At 39.4% G+C, this 21,542-nt stretch overlaps 1 protein-coding gene across 4 annotated transcripts in view; it reads right to left on the bottom strand.

Annotated features, from left to right (window-relative positions):
* The window catches only part of FER (FER tyrosine kinase), a 392,406-nt gene that overhangs the window by 304,255 nt on the left and 66,609 nt on the right, over positions 1-21,542 (bottom strand). For all 4 annotated transcript variants that reach the window (XM_045020435.1, XM_045020437.1, XM_045020441.1 and 1 more), the window contains 3 exons: positions 13,269-13,452; positions 8,255-8,392; positions 5,766-5,885 (listed from right to left, as the gene is read on the bottom strand). In XM_045020435.1, coding sequence (XP_044876370.1) covers positions 5,766-5,885; positions 8,255-8,392; positions 13,269-13,452 — 442 coding nt within the window. The remainder of the gene's footprint in view (positions 1-5,765; positions 5,886-8,254; positions 8,393-13,268; positions 13,453-21,542) is intronic.

The following is a 21,542-nucleotide window of genomic DNA, read 5'->3' as shown; positions in this document are numbered from 1 at the left end:
AGATGCCTTAATATTTTGGTATTTTAAAGCAGACATTTATGCTGCCCACATACAGTCTCTGATGAAAGACAGTTACAATGTAACTGAAATAAATTTGTATTGATTTCATAGTATTGTAAAAAGCAAAGCCGTGCAGTTTTGAAAATAAATTGTTTTTAAAAGACTGAAAGAGGCAGAAAAATGTATTAATATTGAAGATAGAAAAGCTTCTTCACAAGAACTGGATCTTGCTGTCCTGATGAATGATTCATAATACCGGACAGCCGATTTCTAGTTAATTGGTTACCATTTTTAAGTTTTATTTTTAGGGCTGTAAATCACGTGATTAATCGCACTGCTAAACAATAACAGAATATCATTTATTTAAATATTTTTGGATGTTTTCCACATTTTCAAATATATTGATTTCAATTAAAACACAGAATACAAAGTGTAATGTGCTCACTATATTTATTTTCATTACAAATATTTGCACTGTAAAAAACTAAACAAATAGTATTTTTCAATTCACCTAATACATGTACTGTAGGGCAAGCTCTTTATCATGAAAGTTGAACTTACAAATGTAGAATTATATACAAAAAATAACTGCATTCAAAAATAATACAATGTAAAACTTTAGAGCCTACAAGTCCACTCAGTCCTATTTCTTGTTCAGTCAATCGCTCACTCAAACAAGTTTGTTTACATTTTCAGGAGATAATGCTGCCCACTTTTTGTTTACAATGTCACCTGAAAGTGAGCACAGGCGTTCTCATGGCACTGTTTTAGCTGGCGTCGCAAGATGTTTACATACCAGATGTGCTAAAGATTCATATGTCCCTTCATGCTTCAACCACCATTCCAAAGGACATGCTGATGTCCATGCTGATGTCGGGTTCTGCTCTATAATGATCCAGAGCTGTGGGGACCGACATGTTCATTTTCATCATCCAAGTCAAATGCCACATGCAGAGGGTTGATTTTCTTTTTTGGTGGTTCAGGTTCTGTTGTTTCCACATTGGAATGCTGCTCTTCTAAGACTTCTGAAAGCATGCTCCACATCTCACCCCTCTCAGATGTCGGAAGGCACTTCAGATTCTTAAACCTTGGGTCAAGTGCTGTAGCTATCTTTAGAAATCTCACATTGGTACCTTCTTGCATTTTGTCAAATCTGCATTGAAAGTGTTCTTAAAATGAACATGTGCAGAGTCATCATCCGAGACTATTGTAACATGAAATATATGGCAGAATGCAGGTAAAACAGAGCCAGAGACATACAATTCTCCCCCAAGGAGTTCAATCACAAATTTTATTAATGTATTATTTTTTTAACAAGCGCCATCAGCATGGAAGCACGTCCTCTGGAATGGTGGCCGAAGCATGAAGGGGCGTACGAATGTTTAGCATATCTGGCACGTAGATACCTTGCGACGCCGGCTACAACAGTGCCATGCGAACGCGTTCTCACCTTTCAGATGACATTGTAAATAAGAAGTGGGCAGCATTATCTCCTGTAAATGTAAAAAAAGTGTTTGTCTTAATTGGCTGAACGAGAGGTAGGACTAAGTGGACTTGTAGGCTCTAAAGTTTTACACTCTTTTCTTTTTGAGTTCAGTTATGTAACAAAAAAAATCTACATTTATAAGTTACACTTTCATGATAAAGAGATTGCACTACAGTACTTGTATGAGGTGAATTGAAAACCACTTTTTTGTTTATTTTTACAGTACAAATATTTGTAATAAAAAATATAAAGTGAGCAGTGTACACTTTGTATTCTGTGTTGTAATTGAAATCAATATATTTGAAAATGTAGAAAACATCCAAAAATATTTAATAACTTTCAATTGGTAATCTATTGTTTAACAGTGTGATTAAAATTGTGATTAATCGCTATGAATTTTTTGAGTTAATTGCATGAGTTAACTGTTATTGACAGTTCAATTTATTTGCTCTCTATATAATCATATTTGATGCAGTGGACAAAGAAATTTGCATTTAGTTTCCAAAGGGCAATAAAGAATTAACATTATTCATATGAGTGAATTGTGTTCTGGTAACAATCAGTTATACAGAATTGGAAAAATCAGTGGAAAAAACCTACAGTACTAGGTTATCTAGTACATACCTTCCACTAATGGAACAATGCTCCTCACAAATATCCATAAATCTCTCATGTAACAATATCATTTATACTTAATCTTTCTTAATGTAAAAGAAGATTCTAGATGTTCGTGGTTCCAGAGCCCTTTACCTAAAAGTACTTTCGTAATAAATTTATGAGAGACTTTATATAATCCCAGGCTAGTAAATAATGCTAGTAGATCTTACCAATATTTCAGGCAAACAAGTCTTGGAGCAAACTTCTAATCACTCCCCACCAAAGTATTCATAATCCAACATATTCTATTAGCAGCAGGACCTGTGATTCTAACTTCTCGGTCCTATTTTGGAACACTTAATGAAGAAATATTTTTCACAAAAACAATTAGGTTTTAAGTCATTTATACTGTAAAAACATGAGAGGACAGAAAAATAGTCCCAAAACTCATATTTGCAGCAAGACCACTCTTGCCTTCCTGCCTACTCCTATGATAGCTCTCCTTTCTGTGCTGCAAACATCCTCAATCTCTTAATTCAAAATCCCTCTTCAAAATCAATCTTTCATCCTGCTTCCCATTTCCTTTTCCCCTACTATGGTATTTACATCTTATCTTTTATTAACTCAATCTCTATCTAAAAACATTAAAATGTGAGCTTTGGATTACTATATACTGTAAATATAACTCGATAGAAGTTTTGTTTTAATCCTCATCCCTCCTTTTCCTATATTTTTTCTCTGTCACCTTCAAGTTTTATAACTGTCCAAGTAAGATTTTTAGCACTTTTGGGATGCAACTATCTTTTTTTAACCTCTAAAAACTCCTTCCCCTTTCTTTCTGTAATAAAGGTGGCAAAAAAACTAACTACTAAGAAAATCAAAACTGGCAACTAACAAAAAATAGTTAACCATATTTTAACTCCTCTCACCCACTAATTTAAAGAAGTTGGTGCATTGCACGACCATGTAGAAAACAAAAGCTATGTAAAAGCACAAGTGTCTAGAAACTGGAAGATGAAGACATGCTGCCTAAATTATTTATCATGTGTGCCATTCCCTGTTAGCAAATCTCAAGCTATTTATTACATATATTTTATGTCATATATTAACCCTTTCTAACTACTAGAGGGAAGCTTTGAGGTCTAAGAAAAATGGTGGATACAGACCAAAAAAACCCTCACAACATTTACACGTAGGAACTGGATTTTTCTCCTTAATCAAATCCTTCCAATTCCTGGCTTTTTTTTTTTAATCTGAAAATTATAGTTACCATAAAGTTTTTTAGAAGCAGAATAACTATTAGTAGTTACTGAAGCAATGACCAAAAGTCCAGGAAGTGATCGGATTCATTCTGTTACCAAGAATGAGGTGAGGTGTTAATTTAATACTTGTTTCCAAATATTTATTTTGTACAAGGAGCAACAAACCAACCAGTGGATAATCATTTGAAATAACTTGAAAACATAATTTCTGAACTTGTATCTTTTTAAATTTGATAAACGGATTATGTTCACTGTGGGATGAGCTGGGTGCATGAACTCAAACACACACACAGTAACTAGTAGCTGAAAGCCTATGCTGTGACATGGCTGTAATTCATAAAGTAATATGTGTAAAAAAATCTAAAAACAGCTGAGATATTAAAACCTGGTTGGTAACAGACCACAAATCTCAGATCACAGAATCATAGAAGTGTAGGACTGGAAGGGACCTCAAGAGGTCTTCTAGTCTAGTCCCCTGCACTCAAGGAAGGACTAAGTATTATCTGCCATCCCTAATAGGTATTCATCAATGGAGTGTTTTAAGAGCAGATCATACAGAGATTCCATAACCTCCATACACAATTTATTCCAGTGCTTAACTATTGTGACAATTAGGAAGTTTTTCTTAATATCCAACCTAAATCACCCCTGCTGCAATATAAGACCATTGCTTTTTCTCCTATCCTCAGAGGTTGAAGAGAATTTTTTTTCTCCCTCCTCCTTGTAACAACTTTTTATGTATTGGAAAACTGTTATGTTGCCCCTCATTCTTCTCTTCTCCAGACTAAACAAAGCCAATTTTTTTTTAATCTTCCCTCATAGGTCACGTTTTCAAGACCTTTAATCATTTTGGTTGCTCTTCTTTGGACTTTCTCCAATTTCTCCTCAACTTTCCTGAAATGTGGCACCCAGAACTGGACATAATACTCCAGTTGAGGCCTAACCAGGGCAGAGTAGAGCAGAAGAATTGCTTTTCATGTCTTGATTACAACACTCTTGCTAATACATCCCAGAATGATGATTGCTTTTTTTGCAACAGTTTTACACTGTTGACTCATATTTAAGCTTGTGATTCACTCTGACCCCAGATCCCTTTTCACAGGACTTCTTCCTAAGTATTCATTTCCCATTTTGCATGTGTGCAACTAGTTGTTCCTTCATAAGTGGAATACTTTGCATTTGTCCTTATTGAATTTCATCCTATTTACTTTAGACCATTTCTCCAGTCTGTCAAAATTCAGATCATTTTGAATTTTAATTCTATCCTTCAAAGCACTTGCAACCCCTCCTAGCTTGGTAACATCCACAAACTTTATAAGCGTAAACACTCTATACCATTATCTAAATCATCGATGAAGATATTGAACAGAACCGGACCCAGGACCAATCCCTGCAGGACCCCACTTGATATGCCCTTCCAGCTTGACTGTGAACCATTGATGACTACTCCCTGGCAATGGTTTTCCAACCAGTATGCATCCACCATATAGTAGCTCCATCTAGGTTGTATTTCCTAGTTTGTTTATGAGGTCATGCAAAACAGTATAAAAAGCCTTACTAAAGTCAAGCTACGCAACATCTGCTGCTTCCCCCTTATCCACAAGGCTTGTTACTCTGTCAAAGAAAGCTGCTAGGTTGGTTTGTCATGATTCGTTCTTGACAAATCCATGCTGGCCATTACTTATCACCTTATTACCTTCTAGATGAAGATTGAACCTGATTATAATCCAAATGAAAAGAGCTCTCAAGTCATCCTTGTAGCTGTCTCCATCACTTCACACTAACTCAACAGACATTCTAGGCTTCACAGTGATGTTATGGGTTATTGTGTGTGCTGCTGGTGTTGATTTGTGTCTGGGGGAAATATCCTGGGAAATTTGTGTTCATTTATGAGGGTGGCAAATGAGTGTGTGTGCTGCAGTGATGGGCTGCGTGTGTTTGGTGTTAATGTGTATAAATAATGGTAGTGTGTGTAGGTCTTATTGTGCTGGGAGAATTATATGAGCTGCTTCAGTGTGGCAGCTGAGCCAAGTAATCCAGTCTCCCTCATACAACCAATGAAATTGTTGTATGCAAATTACCTGTAGAGTAATTGGTTGAGTTACCTCTGATATTACAATGGGTTAGGACTCTTGGGATAGCATAGATACATGCCTTATTGTAGCTGTATACTACACAGGTGTAATTCATAAAGTCAAAATAATTAAGAATTTAAAAACTTGACAGTAACAGACTGTGAAACCTCGGGATGGTGCAATCTGGTGATATTTTGAACAAAACACTCTCAACCATACTTGTAGCTGTTTCCATCACTTCACAATGACTCAACAGACATTCTAGGCTTCATAGTGACACAGTGTCATTTCTGGAATTTTATTACACAGTCAAAAAGGATGCCACATTTTTTGAGACATACGTACATTCCTTGCAAGCTTTCTGCTGTTAAGTTATTCCACATGATCTCATTAGCTTGAAGATTTTCATTTTCTTCCAGTAAAGATGTATCAAACACTATTTCTTGTTCTACATTCTCTGATGACCTGTTTCGTATACAAAATAGCTTAAGATTTATATTACACAGTATATGTACACACGCGCGCACACACACACACACACACTAAGTGTAGCTCAGAAGCTAAATATTTGTTCCTTTCCAAAATGATTATATCAATAAAAAGCATATTTTAATCATACTGAAAACAAAAGAAGATCGAAGACTGGAAACATGCTCGCTTTCCTTCAAAATAAGAGTGCAGTTTTAAAAAACACACTAGAAAATAAAATGGAAGACATTTCCTTGGATTAAGATCATTACATAACTAAGGCTTTTAATGGAACTCCATATGGGTGTATGGGTACACAATAACTGATCCAGTTGCAAGTTTAGGACTAACTAATAATATTAATATTAATCTATATATTGGTAACTGAGATAAAATAAAAATGCATGCACATAATTCCAAGAACTCACTGGGACTACTTACCCAAGTAACAAATGTGCAAGATCAGATCCATAAAGAACAAATAAAACTTATTCTTAAGACAAACTTTGCTTGAAATAATGTAGCACATAGCTAATGTTGAGGATCACATTGCTGTGACTCTGAATTTCTAGCTCCCACTGTTGTCAGAGCTGTACCGGTGTGGTGCTCTGCTCTCTCCAATGTTGATATCACTCGGCTGCGTGCGTGAGTTCCCTCTGTGTGCTGCCCCAGCTCTTCGAAGATAGCTGACCCAGCAGACCCGATGAGAACCCCCAATAACCACAAAGTCTAGTAAGGTACGAAGGCACGTCGGCCAGGTTTATTGTCGAAAAAAGCACAGCCTCCGGCTCCCTGGCAAACGTAGTCCAAGGTGCTGCTGCAATACAGCTAGCCAGTACATATGTACTCCCTGACAATGGACTCAGCTCAGTCAGTGGCGGGATTTCCACTGCCCCCTAGGCTGGACAAAAGGCACCTCCCCAAGGATGCATTCTTATACACAGATACAAACAAGTTACACATCACACCTGACGTATTGAGGTGCAACCTTTCTATGTATTAAGGCACCGCCTTCTACCTTGTACATGTTGGTTCGAACAAAACAACTCTATCCATCATTTTACCCTTTTGCCCCTGTCATTGGGATGGGTCGGCCTGTCCTTTCGTTATCTATGGAATGTTTCAGTATAATATGTTCTAATGCTATATTTATCCTTTGGTATGCTAGGTGAATATGTATTTCTGCAGCATCAGCCCTTTTCCTGCGAGCTTCTGTGAGCAGGGCCTACCTCTGGCTCACACCTTGACTTTGCTTTATGTTAGCAAAGTCTTGACCATTACTTTAGTTCAGGCCTCAGGCCTCATACTGGGCCTTTATCAGAGCCTGCACTTACTACATTCCCCCGCTTTTTGTCTTTTTATGGGGAGGATGTTTACCCATCGTCCTGGAAAAGCATAATGTACGGACTAAAGATAACCCAGTGGGCTAAACACTGTTATGTGGTTACCTTATTTTACCATCCATACACTCATGCCCCATCTGTATTTTTAGTCTGCACATTTCCTCGTACGACTATTAGACAGACTTTATTATCTAATTATTTTAGTCCCTTATGTTGGGCCTGGAAATGTTAGGCCCGGGACCTTGGATACATGGGGGTCAGTAGCCTCTCTGGTGTTTTATTGAGGGTCTTGTGAGACCATACAAATGTAAATGTAAATGTAAAATATAAAGGTAGTATTATGATTGAGCCTTAGAGGCACTTCCAAATAATTAATATATATGAATTATATGGATATGGCATATATATTTGTAGTGTGTATGGGCATATATGTATAATATGTGTACGTATGACACCACCTTATATTCAAGTATAACCATGTTCTTCTAATTTGCTGGTGTACTCTGGCCCTTTTACTTTGGTGACACAGATAGACACAGATAGACACTATTGCCTATTAGGGCAATTTTAGTGACTATCTCTCTCATTATTAGTAGTAGGCTGAGTGTTTTAAAATACTGGGATGGGGATTATGATAGTGTGTCCCACACTGCTATGTGAGAAGTAAAACAGAAATTTGGAGTAGTGACACTACTAGTTACTACACCCACAATTGTGTCTGCTTACATATTTTTATCAGTAATTATCAGAGTTTAGTATTTTCTTTTTTAAAAAACTTATTGCTGCATTTAAGACTTCTTTATCATTTAACTAAGTCCTTGGACAGTTTACATACATGGAGATACACAGGTCAGACAATCTTACAAATAAGGATAAAGCATTACAGTCAAGTAGCAATTTAAAGGAACCCAACTGAAAACAAACTAAGCATATATCATTTTTCAGTATTAAGGCTTAACATAGAATATGGTTTCTTCTTGAGAGGTAAAAATAAATAAAAGGATTATAATGGAAAGTTTATACCTGTGAGCCTCTATGAAGCAATTGTACTCTGAGTTAGGGTCTATCTGTTCAACAGAAGTCTGGATCTCTTTATGAACATTCACTATCTCTTCTGTTACAAGACTGGTGATCTGACTGTATTCATCAAGGATTCCTTTTCTGGGGGAAAAAAATACCATAATTCATAGATTCAAAGGCCCAAAGGGACCATTATGATCATTTAGTCTAACCCCCTGCATAACACAGGCCACAGAACTCCTCCCAAATAATTCCAAAAGCATATATAATGTACAACATAGCATGTTTTTATGAATTAAGATTTTTTTAAATATATATTTACAAACTAAAAGAACACAAATTCAGATATTTTCTTATTTTTTCTAAACCATTAGTGTGAACCTTCATAATACTTGGCATTCTTTAATTTACTAAAGCACTTAGTTTTAAGAATTTTAACCCTGAATTCAACAAAAAGGGGTAAACTTTTTTGTTCTTGTTCCTAGTTTTCATTCTTCATACAATTTTACTAATATTTAAAAATTCAGCATGTTCTTAATATTCTTATTCTGTTCTGCTACTGCATTTTAAGTTACATCTCTGTAGTAATATTAAGGTAATAGGTAATAATTGGAGATATACCAATCTCCTAGAACTGGAAGGGACCTCGAAAGGTCATCGAGTCCAGCCCCCTGCCTTCACTAGCAGGACCAATTTTTGCCCCAGATCCCTAAGTGGCCTCCTCAAGGATTGAACTCACAACCCTGGGTTTAACAGGCCAATGCTCAAACCACTGAGCTATCCCTCCTTAACTGATGTAAAATTAAACTATGATAACAAACAGAGTTGAGTGCCTTGCAGTTAGTTGTTCCTATAAATGGCTGTTCCAGTTGCCTACAGAGAGAGAGAGAGGAATCGGATTGTACATTATTGGAAGAAATAAAAGACCAAATTATGGCCCCTAGATCAAAGGCATTCTGTGAAAGGGAGGGCTCTGGAAGCATATTCCCTACCACTACCCCAGTGCCTCCAAACAGATAGACAAATTAAGGAACCACTAACACAAGCAGCACTATTGGTTACTCATGACACCACATATCATTACCAAGGAACAAATGCAGCTGTACTTCATCTGAACTCCCCACTGATCATTTTATCATCAAAATGTAGAGCTGCAACACTGCCTCATTGGTTTGATAAAGAATGAGCTAGTTTAATCTAAGATGATAAAATATGGCACAGTTATTCTCCATATTACAGGCCAGTGTGCATGTGACCCATGGGACCTTTTGCTCTCTATCATTTTAACTAATGAAATAATCTCCTCTCTGAACTACTCAATGCAGAGTTCTTGTACGTTTTATTTTATTACTAGATCACCAGAAAAAGAGCACACATGCCCATGTCACATTTCAACATATATACAACAGTAAATAAGGAAGTGTTATTTACTCCTTCTCATAACTCAAGAACTGGGGGGGGGTCACCAAATGAAATTAATAGACAGAAGGTTTAAAACAAACAAAAGGAAGTATTTCTTCACACAGCGCACAGTCAAGCTGTGGAACTCTTTGCCAGAGAATGTTATGAAGGCCAAGACTATAAAAGGGTTCAAAAAAGCACCAGATAAGTTCATGGAGGATAGGTCCATCAATGGCCAGAAGCTAGGAATGAGTGACAGGGAATGGATCACTTGATGATTAGCTGCTCTGTTCATTCCCATGGGGCATCTGGCATTGGCCACTGTCGGAAGACTGGATACTGGGCTAGATTGACTTTTGGTCTGACCCAGTATGGCGGTTCTTATGTTCTTATATCTATCAAACCAAAAAACCCAACAACAGGAATATTTAATTTTTGGCATTCCATAGCCATTTTCTATTTTACCTTTTTACACTTTCAATATTAACTTCAGCTATCACACTGTGTTCAGAAGGAAGACAAAAAAAATTTAAATACTGATCACTACTGACCAACCAGAGTGGAGTGCACAGAAGGAACATTAATCTATTTTCCTTGTGATAATTTTTCAAATAGATGCTTAATGAACCCCAAAAATGATGCTTGCCTGGATTTCCTCACTATTTGAGTAAACAGTGGAGGCAAGAAAATAATTAAAGTTCAATCTAACATTGGAAGATATTCAAAAAAAATTTAGAAATACAAGGTACATGATTTATTTGAGATGACTGTAAAAAGAAGTGGGCATTCAGGAAAGCAAATATTTAGACGTCTTAAAAAATGATACTTGTAGAATGGGTTAATTGCCTATTTTCTATAATAGTTTCTGTGATAAAGATTTTCTTCCCTTCAGTTCTAGGTATTTTCTTCCATTCTATCATCAAGTTGAAGCTATACTACATCTTATCGATTCACTATAGGGCCACCTGTCCATAAAACCAGGATTATTCAACCATACCTTATGAAGGTGTCCCACCTCCCCCACACTAAAGCCACCCAGATGCTAGCCTGAAATGCCCTGAAACATAAGCTTTGGTTCTACCTTAGACTCAATGTTATCCAAAAGTAGCAGTGTTCCAGTGGAACGCCACTTTACAAAGAGTATTATACTAAAAAGGTGATTATTTATAAATGGCACCTTTTTACTTACAAGATCTGATCCTGTGTGTATTCAGATATCCATGTCTACTTTAGTGACAAAACTAAATTTTTACTGCTTTATACTCCTGTTGGTCCTGCAGATAAGAGAGAAAACGCTGGATTCTATTCCAACTTGTGCATCAATAGAACTATTTATTAAAATTACAGAGATAAAGTGGGTGAGGTAATATCTTTTATCGGTCCAACTTCTGTTGGGGAGAGACACAAAGCTTTCAAACTTACACAGACCTCTTCTTCAGATCTTGAAAGCTTCTTTTCCACAAAATGAAGTTGGTCCAATAAAAGATATTACCTCACCCATCTTGTCTCTCTAATATCATGGGACCAACCCAACTAAAACAACACTGCAAACAACAATATTAAATTACAATCATTTACAGCTATGGACCTCCACTGATGCTACTGCGACTACACACTGGTGTAACTAAGGGCCTACAGTGGCCCAAACACTCTATTACTGGTGATGATTAAGTTAAGAACTTGGCCTGATTCTCAAAAACTCTAGAGATTGTGTCAGCAGGGCTGGCAATTAGAAAATCCAACTTGCGTACATGTAAATTATGCACACTTTGGGAAGGATTTTCAGTGGTGGTCTTATTCTCAATGGGAGCAGAGGTAGCTTCTGAAAATCCCACATTTGATATGGAGTTACTGACAGAAACAACATGGTCTCTGTAGATCAATCCTGGGCAGCCAGGTGGAAGAAACTCCCAGCAGCTGATGGAGAAGTACAACTCAAAAAGTAGCTGGCTAATTTGGGTCAGATGGCTAACCTTCTCTCAAGACCCAGGGAGAGAAAGGAGCGGGTATGTCTACACTGCAATCAGACACCATCAGCTTGCCCATGTCAGCTGACTCAGGCTCACAGGGCTCAGGCTGCAGGGCTATTTAATTGCAATGTAGACTTCTGAGCCTGGGCTGCAGCCTGAGTCTTGGGACTCTCCTACCTTGCAGGGTCCTAGAGCCTGGGTTCCAGCATGAGCCTGTGTCTACACCACAATTAAACAGCCCCTTAGCTTACATCCCATGAGCCCAAGTAAGCTGGCATGGGCCAGCCACTGGTGTCTAACTGTGGCTGGTACCATTGACAAGAACTGGATTTTTTCCCTGCCTCCTTTCCTACAGCGATCACAGAATTCTATTGTACAAAGTTAAGGAAGCAGCAATTTGCCCTCACCTATTCCTCTCTTTCTAGTCAGACATTAGCAAGGAATAGGAAACAAGAAGATCAAGGAGAAAGTTGTTTCATGCAATCAGTTTAATTCCTGACAAGTTCTGATCTTAAAGGATCCCACAGTGTCCTCTCCATGGTCCTTGAGAATATGTACTTTTTTCAGGAGGCTTCTTCCTTCTTCTGCTATTCTAGTAGCTGCTCTCCTCGCTAACCCCAAACCCAAATTCCTCCAACTTGTCCTTGTGACTCACCCCACTAGTTGACAAAAACAAAAAACAAACAAAACTAAGACCAAAACAAACACACTATAGGCACAAGTGAGAATGGCTGCAGGACCAGGATCAAAGAAGTCAATGGGAAAAGGGTTTGGGGGGAATTTTATATTTAAACGAATTTATGTACTGCCTGTTACACTAATCAGTGTGTCCAGACCAAGTCTATTGCATCCCAGGAACCTAGGGGCATACCAGGAGGTATAAGGGCTAGAAAAAAGATTCTCATCACAATCTGGTGTCCTGCAGGTCAAGCCTCTTTCTGAAAACCGGAGCAGAAGTCCCTAGGGAGCCAGACATGTCACTTTCTCACTGCTCAGAGTCCATGCAGGTTCAGCAAGACTGTCCCACATAAGCTGAAATGAGTGAGGCCTTACATCTGGGGTATATTTTGCCTTTCTATTGCTCATTTGAGCAGATGTAAACTGAGTGCATTTAAGAACCACTCCTATTTCATGTAATCCCAGATGAGACAGAAAGAAATCTAGGCAGCAATGAAGTGAACAGAAACAGTACATAAACATGAAATCACTGTGCTCCGTGACTGACACTGCTGTCTGTGATTACAATGAAAAGGCAGAAATCACAAGACAAAATTAGGGTCATCTGCAGGATTAGCAAATATGAGTTTAAATTAAATGATTCATTTCAAAGTTTTAAAAATGAAGATTGAGGATTTACTCAAAAAACCTAACTAATAATTTTAAAAGTTTATAGGAGGAATGCCCTGTCTTTGACATGTCCACATATTCCCTTAAGCCTGAAAAACATGAAGTCCCATTTATTTGAATGGGCTTTCTATAGAAAACTGACACCAAAACAAACACTGACTTTTTTTGGCCATTCCATTTTATGGCAATAAATAACACTGGTTTATTATTTTCTAATAGTACTAAAATAAAAATTAAATGGGATATTAAATAAAATTGACATATTTCAAATCAAAAGCAAAAGTAAAAGATTATCTTACAGTGCTTTAACCATTTCTTCTTGCATCTTCTGTAACGAATCAAGTAACAGAGGAAGCATAGTATCATAGTACTGGTGCTGATGTAACTGTGCTCCCTTCAGTGCCAACACATACTGATTATGCAGCATGTGAAGTTTCATAGTGGCTTTATCGTAACGATCTTTAGCTTTTTCAGTGTCCTTTCCTGAAGGAAAAGAAAAAGGGAAAATTCATACAGTGATCTAACAGCACATTATTACATCACAGTAATACATTATTACATCACTGCTTGTTAATTATACCAGAAATGAAGTATTCGCAATTGCATTTTAGATCCATGACAAATTCACCCCTTTTTGCACTTCTAAAACTTTAGGCAGATGGTTAAAAAAAAGACTAATCCTGAGAATTCTTTTAATTCTTGCATTGGCCCAAATTCTGCTCTTCTTACCAATGATCAAATATGGCAAAAACTCCCAGTGAATTTAGTGAGCTTTTGTCTGAATAAGTCTTGATTAAGAACTGCAAGATTTGGCTGATTGCTTTTCAAAGGTATAGCCTAATAGGAGTTTATAAAAACTTAGCAGCTGCTGCCTTCTAATATATGGGGAAAATTACAATAATTTGATTGCATATAACAAAAATATACAAACACTACAAATCTATGCATACAATGTTCAATCTGCTTCACCATTTCCTACCACAATATTCAATACTTACGAAGTCTCTCAAATCGCTTTTCCTCCACGTTATCTTCTTTTGAAACTGGAGATTAACTCTCCTCCACACTTCAAAAATCCAACTGAAAATTATCTAACCAAAGACTCTGATTTACAGATCTGAATTCTTTATTCAAATCTCCCCTAAAGACCCTTTTAACTAACTATAGTGGGCACTTTCCTGTGCATCTCCAGTGTTTTGTCTTATGTGTCTTTCTTTCAGGCCAAGATGCTGCAATAACCTCCACGGAGGCAGAGAGCTTCACCCATACAAAGTTTATTACAGGATCAGAGCCTTAGAATATAACCTCTCCAAGGCAGCAAGTGTTTTGATATTTGTGACACACTCTTGATAACAGTAGTGTCTTGTACAAAGGCAAGCATACGATCAATACTTAAGTAAATGATAATTAATCTCTCTCTAAGAGGCAACAACTACTACAGTTACATAATTCAAAATACTTTTAAAAAAACACAAAACAACATTTGCATTTCTAGCAGTTTGAGATTTTAATATTTTTAAACAGTTTCTGAAAATTATTTTGCCACTTAAAGTTCAATGGTGATGACCATTATAATGCATTTAAAAAAAATCACTATCTTATGGGTAAACAAAGCTTGTATTAAAGCTATCAATAAAACCCTTTGCCTCCAACCAGAAAAATTCAGACTGTGGAACCACATTTCCCAGCTTCACAAAGACAGTAATTGTACACAATTGTTTTAAAAGATAATTTGTTTTCACGTAATAAAACAAATTTTCCAATTACTTACCTGTTTTTTCCCCATATAGAAGGAACAGATTTCTCAGGCTATAAAGTGATCTAGATGAACCCTTCACATTCTGTGTACCAAACAGAAATCATGTAGATCTCCATACCCTCATTAGTCAACTCTTTATCTTAGGCATCTAAGCTAACTACTTCACCGTCCACATCAGGATCGAATGAATTGATAAACTCTCCAAAAATTAAATTGTTCGAGTTACACTTTACATAGAACTCCTACTCTGCAGAGTCCACATTCTTAAGTGAATACCTCTGTGACCCTGAGAAAAGTACTACAATTGTTAGATGCTGTGTTTGCCCAAAGAAGAACTAGCGCCACTACACTTAAGTTAGGTCGGCATAGCTATGTCAGTCAGGGGTATTAAAAATCCCACATCCCTGAGCTCCATATCTACTCTGACCTAACCCCCAGTGTAGAAGTAGGTTTATCAATGAAAGAATTCTTCTGTCAATAAGGGTATCATTACGCAGAGAGGCAGTGTTCCAAAACCAATGGAAAAATATCTTCAGTCAGTATAGGCTGCATCTGCACTGTGGGATAATGCCGGCATAGCTATGGCAGCCTACCTATGCCAGTAAAGCCTCCATAGCATAGACCTGGGGTTGGCAACCTTTCAGAAGTGGTGTACCAAATCTTCATTTATTGGCGGTAATTTAAGGTTTTGCGTGCCAGTAATACATTTTACATTTACAGGAGCCGGCACATGGAACCCCAGACTGGCAACAGGCTGAGTGGACCGGCTCAGCTCACTGCCGGTCTGGGGTTCCGTCCATCAGCCCTTGCCAGCTGGGGTCCTGGCCACCGGCCCTGCTCAGTCCGCTGCTGGCTCGGGGTTCCGTCCATCCAGGCCAGCAGCAGGATAAGCAGGGCCGGTGGCGGGGACCCCAGGCCAGTGGCAGTGTGCCACAGTACATCAGCTCGCGTGCCGTCTTTGAAAAGCATGCCATAAGTTGCCGACCCCGGACACAGACATACTCTTATGCTTCAACCAGAGACAGACTGTATTCTTCAGGCAACATAAAACCAGCAGGCAGTTGTTCTTAATTTTTGTAACTGTTATATTCACTGTTCATCTCTTGGAAGAGTAGAACCACCTTTTGCAGAACAACACAGAAATCAAAATACTTAACATTCTTTAGAGAGTTTCCATATACAGAACTGCCACACTACCAATATTTTGCTACATGCAAATTATGATATATATATATAGATATATGCAGCTGTTCACCCGATGCACCATGATGACCAAATGCACACAGTTGAACATATTTGTGTTGATCATCATCACAACCACATTGCTGTAGAGACCCTCAGTATTGCAACACCCTCAGAAACACTACTACAAAAGACAAATTATTCCTTTTATCTCTAACTCAGATATGTAATTGCTTTCCACAAATGATTCCTTTATAACACATCACAACTCATTTCAGAATAAATCACACTATTAGTATGCACCCTCAACTTTTAACTAACAGCTTTTGGACTCACTATTAATATAAAGAACTCAACTACAAGATTATATCTAGATTGAATTTTTTTACCAATAGAATTCAGCGAAGCAACATGCACAGTTGATCAACTTGTCAATTAGCAGTGAGGAAAACATCCAAGTTCTCTTTATCTGTATAATTAATTTCATAAACAGATCTAATTATAATTCTATTGCCATCACTTGTTGACAAATCTGTTTAATGTTTATAGTAATAGATTACATATACAATATGTTGTGCTATAAACACTATTATAAAGTTGGCAAAATTCAATTATGCAAGTTTGACATTTGCATGAGAATCTGGAGGGCTTGTTAAACTATTCTAGGAAGTCAATTATTTCAGTTTTTATTATGAACTTTTCAAGTGTTTATTACATATGGTATAAACATCATACTGTACAACATGGTAGTCCACTATTTTTAAAAAGTATTTTATTTCAAAAATTAAAGATGGCAAATGGTCTCAGCATCATTCCAGTCCTTAAACCTATACATTCTGCGATCCTTTGCCTTCTAGAGCCCAATATTTACTCTGAATAAAACAGCAGAGAAACTGAATTACAACATTTCTTTACAATCATTAATATATTCAGCTCACTTTCAAAATGTACACTTGAGTTTTACATTAAGTCAAAGAGCAAACAGTTCAAAGAACCTGAGTCTCAGAAAATAAACTATGAAAAATTTTGTTCTACTTCTGTATTTGCAGACCTACTGTATCAGCAAGTGTAGGTTAATATGCAAGAAAGTGACTCATTCTCCTTTTTCTCTTCTGTATCCTAAAACTTTTTATACTTCATCGAAAGCTACTAGTTAAAGCTCAAATTTGGAGAGGTGCTAAGTACCTGCAGCTACCACTGACAAAAAAAAGAATTCACATGTTCAGCACTTCTCCAGATTTGGACTATGTGGTTCATATGGCAAAATCCTGAATTCATGTAAGTCAGTGACAAAACACACATTGACTTCAATGGGGCAAGGAATTCAGTCCTACACTCTGCAGCTAGGTATTTTTTACACAAGGTTAAATATACAAAAGTAACAAGCACAAACATAATATGCTGATGGATGCTACAGAAAACATTTAGAAGGACAGACAAGTTCTATCACATATACCATTTCCCCAGCTAGCTTAAATGTTACAAAACTGTTACACTTCTATCTTACACTTCTATTTTCAATTCAGCTACATGATGATGTACAGCCAACTAATAATTAAGGCTTATACTCTTTGTTGTTGCAAAGTTCAGGCCCAATTAAGCTTTCAGTTACAGAAAAATGGTAGTACTGGCCCTGCCTCCAATCTACCTGAAGCACATTCAGCTGCCACGCTACATCTTCTGAGCCAGTAGCTGAATCTCTCCTGATTGTTGTTGAAGTGGCCAGTGTATGGCTTCATGCACCAGGGTAGCAACAGTAGGCTGGGTCCTCCAGGATCATTACTGGCATTTCAACATTCCCAACGGTAATACACCAGTTGAGAAAGTCCTGCTTGTAGCTTTCTGAAAAGTCCTGTGTTCTTAAAGGTGAGAGTGTCATGCATCTTCACTGACCAGCCCACACTGATGTCAGTGATGTTGCTGTACTCTATGGCAAGGTGGTTTGGTGCCAAAATAAGGATATGCGTGCAGTCTATCATTCCACCGCAGTTCGGCAATCCCATTGCTGCAAATCCATCTAATATGTCCTGCACGTTCCAAGAGATGCAGGAAGCGATTAATGACCTCCATATACTTGTATGACAATAGCACTTGCAGTGGATTTTCCAACTCCAAATAGATTTCCTATTGACCAGTAGCAATTTAGCATTGCTAGTTTCCACAGTGTGATCGCCACTTGCTTCTCCACTGTCAATGTAGCTCTCATGTTCTTGTCCCTGAGCTCATAGGTGCTGACTCCGAGGGTGCTCCAGGGCTGGAGCACCCACAGGGAAAAAATGGTACTGAGCACCCATCAGCATTCCCCCATTAGTTCCCCCGCCTCCCCACAGTGCCTCCCGGTAGGCCCCACAAATCAGTACCTCCTCCTCCCTCCCCGTGCCTCCTGCCCACCACAATCATGCAGCAGCATGCAGGACGCTGGGAGGGGAGAAGGGAGGAGCTATGACACAGCACGCTCAAGGGACAGGGCACAATTGGGCAGGAAGAGGTGGGGCGGGGGTGGAGTGGGGGCAGGAAGAGATAGGGCAGGACTTTGGGGGAAGGGGTGGAGTGGGGGTGGGGCCTGGGCCAGAGCCAGTGGTCAAACACCTCCCAGCACTTTGGAAAGTCGGCTCCTGTGCCTGAGCTGGGAGACTGGATCATGCTCAGTGCACAGAGGCAGGAATATGACCTTGTGGATCTGAGAGTTCTGCAGCCACTGATCGTCATCCCAAGCCTGCATTATGATCAATTGATATTTGATCTCTCAGTCCTCATCTCCAAAGGAAACCTGCACAACACTTTCAAAAGACAAGCCTGGAGTTTCGATTCATAACTTTGCTAGACACTAAAAATCATGAACTGGGGAGAGAGACTGAATGTATGGCTTATTACAACAATCTATAACCCACTAACAAATCCTACCAGCTGCCTCTCCCACCCCTTCCTTTCCTCCTATGACTGGAAGGCTATTAATGGGCCTCTTCACCTTAAATGGTCCCTTGAAATGTGTATTAACAACTCATGCTAAACTATCCACTCCACACTGTATTTAGCTGTAACACTGAATATGTTTCCCAGACCTAAAAAAGTGCTCTGTGTAAACACGAAAACTAGTCTCTCTCACGAACTGAAGTTGTTCCAATAAAAGATTACTACACTTTGGGCTTGTCTACACTGGCAAGTTTTGTAGCCAAAAACTGACTTTAGCGGTAGCGTACACACTGCAATGTGACTTCTTTAAAAAAAAACCTCCTAGTTTTGGTGACAAAAAACTTCCATCCCTGCGAGAGACTTTTGTCTTTTCCCCTCCCTTTATCGTCAACAAACATGCAGTGTAGACACCGCAGGGTTTTTTTTCCCGATTTTATTGGCCTCCAGGAAGTATCCCACAATTCCCATGCTGCCGCTCTACTCAGCAGTTTGAACTCCACTGCCCTGCAGCCAACTCGCCCCTCCCCCTTACAAGCCCCGGGAATTTAAAATCTCATTTCCTATTTGCTGGCTTCCCAGGTGAGCATGGCTGGCTATCGCACCAAACGTGCTCCCACTTGGACCACCACTGAGTAGTTGGATCTGATCAGTATATGGGGAGAGGAGTCCGTTCAGTCGCAGCTGCGAGTGACCCGCAGGAATTGGGACACATCTGGGCAAATTTCTCGAGGCTTGTGTGAAAAGAGCTATGATGGGGACACGCAGCAGTGCTGAGCGAAGATAAAGGAGCTGAGGCAGGCGTACCATATGTGCGAGAGGCAAACCATGACTCCGGTGGTGCACCTAAGACTTGCTGCTTCTATAAGGAGCTGAATACTATCCTCAGTGGTGACACCACCTCCATTGCCGATAGCCCGTGCATACTTCACAGGCAGCAGAAAGACGGGGTAACCTGCAGGCTGAAATTCTGGATGAAGAAGTTGAGCTAGAAGAGGATGTGGTGCCCCCAGCAGGGTCGCCCGGTGGGGCAGGCAGCCAGGAACTTTTCTCACTCCAGAAGTGCTCAACGGGGAGCAGGAAGCAGATGAGACGCTGGGTAAGTTGCTGTGGCTTGTGTAGGGAATCGAAAAGTGGGATGCAGGTAATGTTTTCTGTGAGCTGGACATTGCCCTGTGTAGCTAATCTGCATGGCCAAAATGGGTGTCAATGGACATCGAGACCTGCAGGGAATCCTCCAGAGGGAGGCTCTGAAAAGTTTCAAAGAGATACTTGTTAATCCTCTGCCACAGATTCCAAGGGATTGCAGCCTTGTTAGTTCCCAAATTGTAGGAATCTGTACCATGCCATTTAGCAATCACTGGAGCTGGGACCAAAGTGGCACATAGCTGAGCTGCATATAGACCCAGGGTGAAAGCCGCCAGCATTCAGCAGCTGTGCCCTGGTTTCTCTGGTCACCTGCAGCAGCAAGATGTCAGCCATCAGGTTGGCCGCCTTTAAAAAATTGTTTTTTAGAATGAGTTCCCTGCAAAGCTGCCCTGCAGGCAATGACCTTTTGTCCGTATGCACAACCACCTTCTCCCCACTCCCAACACTCACCATGATTGGGGTGCTTGCGGAGCTGTGTGCCTGCCTAGAGTCTCAGAGAAAAAGTGATTTCTACTAGGAAAATGTCCTTTTTACTAAAATGTTTCAATCATTTGCTGGAATGTAACAATCCCTCTTCTGTTCAGCACAGACCTTGAAAAACATGCCACGCACCCCTGTGGACCGGCTTCGGCAGATAAGAAAAAACCCTAGGCACAGCAAAGAAGACACGTTTCGGGAGGTGTTGCAGCGCGATGAGAGAGAGACCAGGGAACGGAAAGAGTGCTGGGAAGCTGAAAGGCAGGACAGAAAAGAGAATGCTGCATTTGCTAGAGCGGATGATAAAAGTTATGGAGGATCAGACAGAGATGCTCAAGTCTTTGATACAACTGCAGACTGAACAGATCCACGGCCAACCTCCACTGCAGCACATGCAGATGCACAATTCTTTGCCAACTCCACCCTCCCCCATGCCCACACATTCCTTTTTCCTTTTCACTTCACAGCACTCCTGAGTTTTCCCATCACTCCACCCCATCTCATAGTTTACATAATGAAAGCTGGAGCTACACACAGTTGTGAGGTTTTACCCTTTTAACAATAAATAGAGGCTAAGGTATTTAATGGTACAGTGTTTTTATTCTGTGTTCTACAAAAGCGTATATGAATCAATTCACTCTCGGGAACAGGCTTCTAAAGCATTGGGTTGCATGGATCTTGGGCCCCAAAATTGAACATGGATGCACCAGGGAAGCAACTCCAATGCAGACATGTGTTAGTACCCCTCATTGTCAAAGTGGCTCCTCAACCACTCTCTGATGTTAATAGCATCCCTCTGGGCTCCTGTGACAGCCCTAGCATCTGGCTGTTCAAACTGTGCAGCCAAGCGCTCTGCCTCAGTGCTCCAAACCTGAGTAAACATTTCACCCTTAGATTCACACAGATTATGCAAAGTGCAGCACGCGGCTATGACCACGGGAATATTAACCTTGTTAAGGTCTAGCCTGCCATTGAGACACCTCCCGCGAGCTTTCAGACGGCCAAAGGCACATTCAATTACCATGCAGCACCTGCTCAGTATGGTGTTAAAATGCTCCTTGCTGCTGTCCAGGTGCCCTGTGTAAGGTTTCATGAG

The sequence above is a fragment of the Mauremys mutica genome, chromosome 6 (genome assembly GCF_020497125.1).
Source record: "Mauremys mutica isolate MM-2020 ecotype Southern chromosome 6, ASM2049712v1, whole genome shotgun sequence".
Lineage (NCBI taxonomy): Eukaryota > Metazoa > Chordata > Testudines > Geoemydidae > Mauremys > Mauremys mutica.
The sequence above is the reverse complement of the archived record's forward strand: the minus strand, read 5'-3'. Positions and strand labels throughout refer to the sequence as shown.